At 39.0% G+C, this 12,056-nt stretch overlaps 2 protein-coding genes across 6 annotated transcripts; one reads left to right on the forward strand and one right to left on the reverse strand.

Moving 5' to 3' along the window:
- Nucleotides 1–164: 164 nt before the first annotated feature.
- Nucleotides 165–4,044, forward strand: LOC6652200 (periodic tryptophan protein 2 homolog). Its single transcript, XM_002074797.4, has 10 exons — nt 165–268; nt 321–433; nt 490–1,740; nt 1,796–2,135; nt 2,204–2,349; nt 2,410–2,557; nt 2,617–2,851; nt 2,912–3,073; nt 3,413–3,629; nt 3,708–4,044. The coding sequence occupies exons 1-10, from the start codon at nt 251–253 to the stop codon at nt 3,922–3,924; spliced, it is 2,847 nt and encodes a 948-aa protein (XP_002074833.1). The 5' UTR covers nt 165–250; the 3' UTR covers nt 3,925–4,044.
- Nucleotides 4,045–4,901: 857 nt separating this feature from the next.
- LOC6652199 (glycine receptor subunit alpha-2) lies at nt 4,902–11,059 on the reverse strand. Of its 5 annotated transcripts, none has more exons than XM_023181096.2 (11): nt 11,020–11,059; nt 9,396–9,585; nt 8,872–8,954; nt 7,892–7,991; nt 7,665–7,819; nt 7,317–7,406; nt 6,068–6,223; nt 5,641–6,005; nt 5,443–5,571; nt 5,279–5,383; nt 4,902–5,218 (listed from the first exon to the last, which is right to left on the reverse strand). In XM_023181096.2, exons 2-11 carry the CDS (start codon nt 9,455–9,457, stop codon nt 5,018–5,020), a joined length of 1,446 nt encoding a protein of 481 aa, XP_023036864.1. In that variant the 5' UTR covers nt 9,458–9,585; nt 11,020–11,059; the 3' UTR covers nt 4,902–5,017. The 5 variants fall into 5 exon arrangements, with proteins under 5 accessions (XP_023036864.1, XP_046865802.1, XP_023036865.1 ...); XM_047009846.1 differs by having other exon boundaries at nt 9,396–9,668; nt 10,925–11,037; XM_023181097.2 differs by lacking the exon at nt 7,317–7,406 and having other exon boundaries at nt 5,455–5,571; nt 10,925–11,037.
- Between the last annotated feature and the right edge of the window lie 997 nt (nt 11,060–12,056).

A 12,056-nucleotide genomic window follows, 5' to 3' on the forward strand; every position in this document is an offset into this window, starting at 1 on the left:
ACAAAATTCCAAACATCATTCGGAGGAGGAAACGAAACCAGGCCTTTAATTCAAAAATAAACTTCCTCGACATGCGCCATCTAAAAAGATCGTCCCTTAGACCGACGGTTGTTGATAAAGAGTTTTCACTGTACTGTCAATCGAAAGTCGATAGTGTGAATAAACTCAACGATATGGCAATACTGGATATCAACACGTGCGGTTTGTTTATAATTTCAACTGCAATTTAAAATTGCAAAACACCAGCACCATGAAGTTCTCGTATAAAGTGAGTAATTAGTTAAATTTCAGGCAGAATTAATCAGTCTAATTTTTTACAGTTTTCGAACTTGTTGGGCACAATATACCGGAATGGCAACTTGGTGTTCACGCCAGATGGAAATTCGGTCATTAGTCCTGTGGGCAACAGAATAACTGTATATGATCTTAAGAAGTAAGTGGATTAGAACTTGATACAATACGAAGAGAGCTACATATTTTCCATTATAGCAACAAGTCACGAACTTTAAGCCTGGAGTCACGATACAATTACACAAACATCGCCCTGTCCCCGGATGGAAGTCTTTTAATTGCTGTCAACGAGCAGGGCCAGGCCCAATTAATTAGCATGGTGTCCTGTACAGTGATACATCGCCACAAGTTCCAGACCGGTGTGCAGTGTATTTGTTTTAGTCCGAATGGTCAATATTTTGCTGTGGCCCGCGAGAATTTGGTGTTGATATTCTGCTCTCCTGGAGAAATCACAGGCGAATACAATCCATTTGTTCTAAAAAGAAGCTTTATAGGTGGCTATGATGACATTACCTGGTTGGATTGGTCCACAGATTCAAAACTGCTTGCCATTGGGTGTCGTGACAGTTCCACCAAAATATGTGGCATCAATTATATGAAGAATTTCCGCACATACAATATAAGTGGGCACACGGATGCAATTGTCGCCTGTTTTTTTGAGGCCAATAGTTTCCACTTGAATACCATAAGTCGGAATGGACAACTGTGTCTTTGGGAGTGCTCTTTGGCGCCATCGGATTTAGAAGAAGATGAAAAGCCTACAAAAGCTAAAAAGAACAAGAAATCCCGAGACTCCGATAATGAATCCGAAGATGATGTTGAAAACGCTGTTGAAAAAACACAGACAGATTCGTCAGATGTTCCTGGTGATCTGAATGAACTTGAAGACAAAGACGTGAAGAAAACTCATCCTTTCTTGTATAAAAAGTTGGCTCGCCATTATTTGGCCAATGAGCCACGTAAGGAACAACGGGATGCTCTTCTAACTGCCGCCAATTACAATCGACGTACCAAAGTCCTGGTCACGGCATTTAGCACTGGCGCCTTCTATCTGTACGAATTGCCTGATGTGAATATGATTCATTCACTGAGCATTTCCGACTATCCAATCTCGGCCGCTCTGTTTAACTGCACTGGAGATTGGGTGGCACTCGCTTCCCGGGAGATTGGTCAACTTCTGGTGTGGGAATGGCAAAGTGAACAGTACATAATGAAACAACAGGGGCACAGCAGTGAAATGATTTGCATAGCGTACTCCTCTGATGGTCAGTACATTGCCACCGGAGGCGAAGACTCAAAGGTAAAACTGTGGAATACACAGAATAGTTTCTGTTTTGTCACCTTCAGTGAGCATACAAGCGGAGTGACCGGCGTACAGTTTAGCCGTAACAAAAAGTTTTTAGTAAGCAGTTCTCTGGATGGCACAGTGCGAGCATTTGACATAACCAGGTAGGCAGATGTTGAAATATCCTTGAATCTTATGCCAATAATTGTCTATTCTTAGATATCGAAATTTTCGAACGTTCACCTCTCCGAATCCAGCTCAATTTGCCTGTGTGGCTGTAGACTATTCAGGCGAACTAGTTGTAGCTGGTGGCCAGGATATCTTTGAGATCTATTTGTGGTCCGTGAAGACGGGCAAGTTGTTGGAGATTATCAGCGGTCATGAGGGTCCGGTCTCCTCCTTGGCCTTCTCCCCAGTTGCCACTTCTACCACATTGGTATCTGGCTCCTGGGATAAAACAATCAAGATATGGAATTGTTTGGAAAGCAATAGTGAGCATGAAACCATCGATGCTCTGGTGGATGTTACATGTGTGGCATTTAATCCAAATGGAGAAGAGGCAAGGCAAAAAAATCTACTAAAATAATAAGGGAAACTCTTTTTACATCTTCGCGAATCGTTTTTCAGGTTGCTGTTGCCACTTTAAGTGGAAATATTACGATATTTGACGTCAAATCTGCTACACAATTGATTACGATTGAAGGACAGAAGGATCTTAGTAGTGGACGTCTGGAAACCGATATTATAACTGCCAAAAAGAATGCTCAGGCCAAGTAAGAAGCAAAAGACTTTCCACTTAAACTTGAGATACAATTTTTGCTTTCTTATTTCAGCTACTTCTCCACCATTGAGTACTCAGCTGATGGAGAATGCATTTTAGCTGCTGGCAAGTCGCCGAACATTTGCATTTATCATGTGAAGGAAGCCATTCTTCTCAAGAAATTCCAAATCACTCAGAATTACAGCTTAGATGGACTAAATGTGGGATTTCTCCAAACAACCATTTGATTTAGACTTTAATATGGGCTTTTTCATTAAAGGATTTCATCAGTCGCAAGCATATGAGTGAATTTGGCAATATGAGCTTGGTGGAACAGCGTGAGGAATTGGACAATCAAAAAGTGGCCATACGATTGCCAGGAGTTCGTAAGGGCGACATGTCGTCTCGACGTTTTCAGCCAGAAGTTCGAGTTTTCGCAGTGAAATTCTCACCCACTGGCCAGGCGTTTGCTGCAGCTGGCACAGAAGGACTTTGTATATATGCCTTGGACAAGGGTATGAATTCAATTGTGAAATACTGTAAATTGTTGATTACATTTGATTCCTTCATTTTAGGAGTCGTCTTCGATCCATTTGATTTGTCCTTGGAGGTCACTCCGAAAGCTACACATCAGGCTCTCCGCAAGATGGACTATTCAAAGGCCTTAGTTATGTCCTTGAAATTAAATGAACCCAATTTGATAGCCTTAGTGCTAGAGCGTGTCCCTTACAGAGATAGTAAGTAAAGTTAAAAAAAAATAATTCGGGCAACCTTCATCGGGGGGTCTAAAAATAGCCGCCACTGTACGCCATTACCCTGACTCCATTTTCCGATCGAATGTGCAAATTTGCGCCTGCAAATGTTGCTGGTGGTTGGTTGTTAATAAACAGTTTCAAGGTTTCCCCGGGTAGCATGCCCTGCCTTGGTTAATAACCTCTACCCAAAGCCAACTCTAGTTGCATATACTCGTAAATACAATATGTAAATTTATGCCCATTTGGCAGCACGTGCCTGCATTGCATGCATATTCAAATCCATGTCAATCTTTCACTCTCTCTTTCTTTCTTTCCTTGCAGTTGAATTGCTCTGTGCCGATCTGTCGCCAGAGTTTGCCCAGCGATTGATGCAATTCTTGGCCCGCCAGCTTCAAACGACGCCCCACCTTGAGTTCTATATGCAATGGAGTTGCTGCTTATTGACCGCACATGGGAATCGCGATGGTGTTTTCCAGCACACAGGTTTGCTGGCTCTACATGAGAGCATGTCCAGGAAATACGAAATGCTGAATAAAATGTGCGTGTCGAGTTTACTAGATAGATTATTGAAACATCGTTATAATTTTAAATTATGAAAATTGAATTGCATTTTCAGCTGCGACTATAATAAATACACTCTGAAGGTTTTGCTGAATAATGCCGACAGAAGAGAGAAACAGAATGAGGGCAAGGACACTGCTCCAAGCGAGGAGGACAGTGACGATGAAATGCTGCTCATACGAACACAAGAAGATGAAGCGATGCAAGTCCAATTTGAAGAAGATAACGTGAGCGATCAAACTGACCAGGAAGAAGAAGACGAAGACGAATAATTAAATGTTGTATATATGAGTAAATATATGCAATGTTTTTATTAAGATAAATTTAAAGCTTTGTCAATAACAATAACTTAAAAGATGAAAAAATATATGTTATGTATCGATATCAACCTATTCTTCTTGGTGTAGCAGATATAATTGTAAAATCGATATATATATATATCCATATAGTATATATTATAGTGGTTTAAATTCAATATATTTACATGTAAATATAAATTTCGTTTTTGTTTTCCTGATGTGCGCTATTTGAACTACAGGTAAATACATAAAAGCCACAGCTCTAAAAGTTTTTGCTTAGATTTTAATAACATTAATATCTCTCATTATGTATGTAAAGTTTTCTAAAAAGCATTTATTTGTATTTCCATTATTTTGTAGGTATGTACAATTCAAAATCAAATATGTATTGTGCTTAGTTTTAGCATATAAATAGTTCTATTATTATTGTTTGTTTTTTTTTTTCTCATTTAAAGCACCAATTAATTGTTTCACTGGCTGATTCTGATTTTTTGCTTAAGCTTAAAAACGAAAATTTCGTGACTCTGTGTGTGTGTGTGTGTGTGTGTGTTTGTTAAGGACCAATCCTAAAGATATACACTTAGGGTTATTGTCAACTAGCACAGTGTGGTTTTCCCTAATTCAAATGAAATAATCATACTTTGATAAAGATATATGTATATAAAATATATTGTTGTTAGCCATTACTTATTGGTAGCAGAAGCGAGGTGAATCGCGATTCAAATATGAACAAGAATTCTATAGCTTCTTAGAGCAGTAAGTATGTACACGACGGCTTAAAGGAATCATTCATTCATTGTTAATGGAAAAAGAAGAAAGCTAGAGTATAACAAATCTCTTTTTCGTTGTGAGCAATTGTCAATATAATGCTCCATTATCTTTACATTTACTTATTTAGTATATAATATAATATATATTATATACACAGGCAATTAGATAGCTTGTACTTTAAATCTTTGATATTGCACATTTCTTGTTTGTATCCTTGATCATCTCATCCCATCATCATGTAAATATAATTTTTTTAACGGAGTCCAGACATGTGAAGTCTTGAACTCCCCAAATCCTAGGAGGACTTCATGAGCAAAATAGGCCAATACAGAAGTACGAAAACGAAAAAGAGTATGGGAAAAACGGCTCTTGAAACTTTGTCAATCTCACGCCACATGATCTTCTCCACCCCCGTGTCCGTGTCTGTCCAGGCCACGGAGAGAAGACTCTGACGTCGGGCCGGTTTCGGCGGTCCTCCATTGCCCTGAAGCGAGGTCTAAGGAATTGAAATTGCGGCAAAAACAGGTGTGTGAGCTTCTCAATCGACTCAACTTACCTGCCCCGGTGTTGTGGGCGTTTGGGTGGCTTTACGAGACCGCACTGCTCCGCCCTCCCAGCTGGCCACCGTTGCACATTGACCCTTCTCCATGTTGCTTATGCGCTGCGTTCAGTTTATAGAATATTATTTATTAAAGCGAAATGTTTCTTTGGCTGCCTTACCATGGGCAGTACCTTGGGTATTCGATTCACCTGGTACTGATACTGGACATCCAGGACTTTGACCACCACGAATTCGGCCAGGGCAGCGAACACGGAGAGCATACAACCAGCCATCCATAGATCCAGGGCCTGAAAATCGTAAACGATCATTTCCATTTCTCTCTCGAATAATTCATTCTTGTGGTTAATTCAGTTTACCTTCACATATGCCACTGGCGGAATATCTGCTCCCGTGAACATGGTGACCAGTGTCAGCATGCAGGTCACTAGCAAAGTAACCCGTCCTGGAATCGCATCCAAGCCCAGCCAGAAACTGAACCACGATAGCATGACCACCAGCGATGAGGGAGCGAAAGTCTGGATTAGATGATGACCGATTTGTCGTTCAAATCGAAAGTAAACTGTGAGCCGAGAGAAATTTCCCACTTTCTCTGGCATGTAGCCATCGCTCTCCTCCAATTCCAGCGGCTGACCGAGATTGTATTGCAAGAGTTTCAATTCCGGATTGAGCGTCACTCCGGAGTCTGACCATCGTAGTTTGACCTTTTGATTGTTGGACGAAACTGCAAAATACACACCCACATATATCATAGGAAGGGACAGATGACAATTTGTCGGAACCTACAGCTCTCTATGTAGATGGGACACACTTGAATGTCCATGGGGTAGAGTTGAAATTCCATTTGACAGGCTATGATGGCGTGCATCCGGGCAGCATATCTTACCGTCTTGTTCTTGTACAACGTCACCGACGTGAACTTGTGCGTCAATGTGGCTATTTCTACAACGAAAAGACATCGAGAAGACGTTGCAGAGATGCGGAACAAAGTGATTTCGGATTAGAACTATAGAATTGGCATTGGGAAGTCACTCATTTTGCAAATCTGATTGAGGAAGTGGTTTTAGGTGTTTCTGCTTAGGACTTGAATTAAGCGCTCCATCATCATCATCATCATCGCCCATCCCAAAATCGAGAGTTGAAAATAAATAAAATTTCTCGGCTCAATCGATTTTCGGTGGGTGTTGACAATGGAAATAGCAACAAAACCAAAAAAGGGAAAAATAAAACCATTAAGCCAAGGCGAGATCTTATCACTGCGAATTTTCAACAATAACAATTGGAGTAAGTACTGCGGGAATGGAGGAGTGTGTGGGTGGGTGGGTTTTGTGGGTGTGGGCAGGTGTCAAATTGACCATGGCCTTGCAAGTGGGTATGGTTATGGTTTTCGTGCAGCTAATGGTCAGTTAGACCCTTGATGTACATTGCATCTATGTATGCACTTGTGTAACACAACGTGAGAGAGACAGAGAAGGAGCGAGAGAGATAGATAGAGAGAGAATGAGCAATGAATTACAATTTCGACAATCTATTTGGTTGTATTTTTAGTTCTTGGTTTATCGGCAAATATCTAGTCAGTGCCATGAGAAGCCGCTTAACTTTTAAGATATGATCATTTAATCCAAATGTCAAGTCCTTGGAGAAGAGATTGGACTAACAATAAGACGAATATCAAGTACAAGTTTTAAACGCATATCTTAAAATTTAAGAAAACCATTTACTCATAATGACAATGAGCGATTAATGCTTTGTTCTAACTACTTTGAAAATGGTTATGCGAGGGGAGACTGAGTGCTTTGTATATACACAGAGAATCAATCCCTTGATTTGGATTTTCATCGATAAATGCTTTTTGGACAGAGTATTGTACAGAATACATATGAAATGGTTATGTCTGCTTTGATTTTCGAATTGAGATTGAATGTCGTCGCATGTTCTATGGCAAAAACGCAAAAACACACATTCTATATACTTTTTGAAAATTTTTGTAAATTGATTTGACTTGAGATGTGTTTAGTTTTTCGGGTAGGTATACTTAAAGTTTTGTCTAGATGAAAGTTTTTCGAATCTCTTTCACCCTTATTGCGTAGCAGAGAGGTGGACGCAACATATGGACTTCCATATCCTAGGTAGAAGTTTGCATTGTTTGTTTAGTTATTTTCGTTTTGGAATGGATTGGTTAGTAAAAAAAAAAACAAAAAAAAAACAACGACAAATTTAAAAAAAAAAAACAATGGATAAGTATACGAAAAATTAATTTATCACTCTATATACATCAGATTTCAAATGCACACACAAAATTTGGGTGAAGAGACAAGTAAGTGCAAGCGGATCGTTAAAGGACATACATACAAACAGAGATAGTTTCAATATTTGAACGTACCGGCTATTTTTGAATTGAGGAAATATGGATCGGGCTGCCAAAAGTTTTCAAATACTTCTGGAAGTAAAGTAACATAATCATCGCCCTCCTCGAATATATCGTCGGGTATCTCCAAACGCGACTCGAGCCAGCGTTGATGTATAAACATGTCTACTCTGAAAATGTATATTGTATTGCTAACCACATTATGATTATTCCATATCGGCAATCTCAGGTCATTCACTTACCTAAAGTCCATATCCTCTACATTAATTGAGTTAATATCTACGACAAATATGCTAAAGTCTACTATCACTGGGGAGCCCTTCTTCGAGGGCGGGCGTATTTCTGTTGGATAGAAAAGAGGGATAAAGAGCCAATTAGCATTTACATTTCAATGGTTATTGTTATGGTAATGGTTATGTGGTGTGAACTCCATATACATCATACATAAATAATATCGGAAAATCTTATTCTCGGCGAAAATAAAACAAATGGCCCTAACCAAATGTTTCGTGCACAAATTCATTTTCGTGCTGGCTAAAATAGTGTCTGAACGGTTGGAGACGCCGGAGTTTCGGGGTCTTTAAAAAACGGAAACACCTCCACACACATACACACACAAACACACTCACACACTCTCAAGTTCAGGGGCACATTGTGGCTTTAATATGCGTAATTACACAACGAAAATCGATAGAACTAAAGGTGTTGATTAGCTTAAATTGCTAGTAGCAAACTTGCCAAAATTGCAAATTAGTTCGATCGAATCGATAGCCTTTTGCATTGAAATATTTTAGTTTAGAACTTATTCGAACAAATGACAGTTAATTGACATATGAAGTTACTAACTTGCTAATATTTTTGAGAAACAACAAATTTGTTAGTTAGTTTCGGGCTTTAATCGATCGCTGCATGACGTCAAAGTACCTACTATATATTAGAGGGAACTGAATTTTTTTTGCGTCACAATGAAAAGAGGTAAAAAAAAAATCAAATAAAAATCCAACACGCATATCCATATCCTTTTGCCGCCAGGATTGGTGGTTTCATTCCATGGTGCAAACAAATCACCATACCAAACCAAACAAAACAAAAAATTTCCATAGATTAAAAAAAATAAAACACGAGCTTAATAAAAACAGACAGCAGACACCTTTTGAGAAGGTAAGTGAAGCAATTGTTCAAACAAAAAAGAAAAGTGGAGAAGAGAAATTCAAAAACTTACCCTTGACATAATTAGGTGGAAGAACCACTCGCGGCTTAGCTGTATAGTTCACGTTGGCTTCCGTGGCTCCATGTGCTCCTAACCTGCAAAATGAGCAAGAACCGAAAGAATGGTAGCAAACAAATATGCAATGGATCCTATCCTTCCTCCCCCTCCCCCTCCTATAGCCCACATTCGCATGCAATTTACCAACTATTGCAAACTTTGTCAATTTAAGTCTGAATTGGAAATTAACTTGCTTCATGTTAGTATCCCTGTCCGTGTACGGGGGTCCTTTTGTCTAGGGCAAAAAAGGATTTCATACTTTGTCTGTTTTGCCAAATTCGTTTTGCTTTTGGCGTTTTTTGTTTCTGTTTCTGTTTCAGAGAAATTCGATGCCGTGATTCGTTTGACCTTGATTGCAAATTGTAGCTTCCTTTCTTTTCATGTTCTTTTGGTAGCCCACCACCCACTCCATCATGGTTATTCATAAATTCTTTGATTATAGATCGATAATTTTGCATTATATTTTCTATTTCACTTACCACATAAATATGAATCCCAAGCCAAATGTTACTATTGCCCTTGTCTTGAATTTGTCAAGCATTTTGTTTTGGGGGACAGGGCAAAGGAACTGGGGGGAAAAAACTTAAATCGAAATTCACTCAAATCATCTCACTTTACATCGACGTGGGAATTTCATTATTCGGTTTTGTTTTATTGCTCTGTTGGATTCTGTAACACGATTATTATCATATTGATATTGATTCAACCATATTTCGATTTTCGTTGCTTATTTCTTGTACACTTGACTTTCACTTGACCAACAACAAAAAGGACACAAACACTGAACATAAAAACCGGACAGGATCATACACATACATACACACATATGCTCCTAGTATAGTGGGTAAATAAATTTGTCACGCTTCGTTTAAGCTCTGAACGCGAATAAACAATGAGAAGTGAACCTCTTGGATAGTTAGGCAAAAGTGTGCTCATCTAGATAAAGATGTGATGTGTCTGTTTGATACGGACGAAGATTCCGTTTCCCACAGCCGTGTGGTGGGTGTGTGGGAGGCATAAATTTGCGTATTGCGGTCGTAAACTGATATCAATCCAAAGAGAGATGAGCTCGTTTCGCTGGACAGACGGTCGCGTCCGAGTTATGTGTGTGTGTATGTGTGTGTGTTCGTAATTGCCCTCTGGCTTGTCCACACTTCCAGCTAAGATTCAATTGAATCGCGTGCCAATTTTATTTTAAAGCTTACATTTTGTAAATACATCAAGTAAGATTTCCAAAATGTTACATATACACAAGAGAGTGGGAGAGAGAGAGAGGGAGAGCGAGGGAGGAGGAATGCTTAGCCACAAGAATCTTTAATTTCAAACTTCCTGGTAGTAACTGGACCAAGCTGATTCCATTATCTATAAATTTGCTTATTGCTCTTCCCCTTCTTTGCTATCTATCTCTCTGACACTTCTCAGCTAGATCTTGACAATGACAATGGCAATGGAACTGTTTTCTTTTTGTGTTTTTTTTTTGTCTTCTCTCTCTCTTTTATTTTTGCATTTCAAATTAAAAATTTCACTTCCAGATCGCCAGATGAACCATATCCGGCTAAGCTCTCAACTTTGTACACATCTATATACATAGTGTGACATTATTTTGTTTCAAATTCTGAGATACTTTTCGTTCAGATATGATATATGTATATGTTTCCAGTTTTCAGTAGATTCATAAACTAAAAGTTTAAATGTTTGCATTAATTCATCACTAATTGAATTAAAAAATGCATTAATATTAATTCCAGTTGTTGACTTTCAGCGGTTTAGTTCAAAGTTTAATATCTAGATTAATATTAATTGATTTTAGAAGAGATTCATTTTATCCATTCGATTATTTAACATTTGGAAAACATCCGTTTTTTGAATTTTTATATTGCCGTCATAGTTGACACGATTTAGGTAGGTCAATTATGTGTGTGTGTGCGCGTGTGTGTGTGTTGGGCAATTATAGTAATTATGTAGTTAACTATTCGAGTTCGTGGTGTCGTTTTCGTTTCGGACTAACACGAGTTTTACGCTTTTTTTCCCCACGCTAATCCAAATTCCAAAACTTTGGTATTACTACTCTCTAGGAGTCGAGACGAGGGGATGATGGATTACCGCCTTTGGGGCCGACGCGCCTTCGTGTTCCGTACTCCGTATCCGTTCGCCTTCGCTCAGTGACTAAAACTGAAATGAAAATACGCGAATTTCTTGCTATGCCACTTTAATACAAAAAAAAAGGAGAAAAAAAGAAACAGAAAATTGTAAAAAAAAGGAACCCCCTTCCCTTCTCCAGCAAAATCGACGCCAACGTTCACGTTCAATGAAGGCCCAGGCACGACAACTGTAACGGGGTTTCCATTTACAAGGAGAGAAGTTTGTGTCGGCCGTGCTCTGGGAAACATGCGAGCCTGGCAAATTGGTGTTGGGTTCGCTACGGTTGGAAATACTCGGGGATTTTTGTTTAATTATTTCATTTTTCCTTTATTTTTTGTTGTTGTTTATTTTGTACATTTAGAGTTTATTAATATAATTTAATTGAATGCTCTCCATTTGCAAAACATTTGCATAGATTTAGTCAACGGTTCGAACATGGAATCGTGTGTGCGTGCACATTTTCCTTCTTTGACCTCTGATTGACGTCGGTTTTTCCAATGAAATGCATGCAATTTGACTTGAAATTTCCACAAAATAACCAAAACACTAAACAACTGCCAACAATTGTGATATAACGGACTGTAAGCGGATAGCTGTCTAGCTAGCAGAGCTAGGTCTAGGCCCGAGACCTTCCTTACCTTCCACACGCTGAACCTTAGACCTGGAAATGGTGACCCATGCCTCCCATACTCACAAATCTCGTGGGAAATTTCTACACACACTATATAAGTATGTACATATGGCCAATGCAAATACAAATCGCGTTTCTAGGACTAAGTACGTACGTACATATATATATACTGTATAAACTATGCTATAGTTCGGTGTGTGTGTGTGTGTGTAGACACCTGTACTGTATACAAAGTTAAGGTAAATTGGCATCCATCACATTGACTGAGGGGCGGTTAGGGGCAGAGAAAGGAACGCCATTTTGTTATGACATTTTGTTTGTTAGTTTGCCAAAATGGCAAACTGAAAACAATAACAATGACAACGAC

Source organism: Drosophila willistoni (genome assembly GCF_018902025.1).
Source record: "Drosophila willistoni isolate 14030-0811.24 chromosome 2L unlocalized genomic scaffold, UCI_dwil_1.1 Seg168, whole genome shotgun sequence".
In the NCBI taxonomy this organism is placed as follows: Eukaryota; Metazoa; Arthropoda; class Insecta; order Diptera; family Drosophilidae; genus Drosophila; species Drosophila willistoni.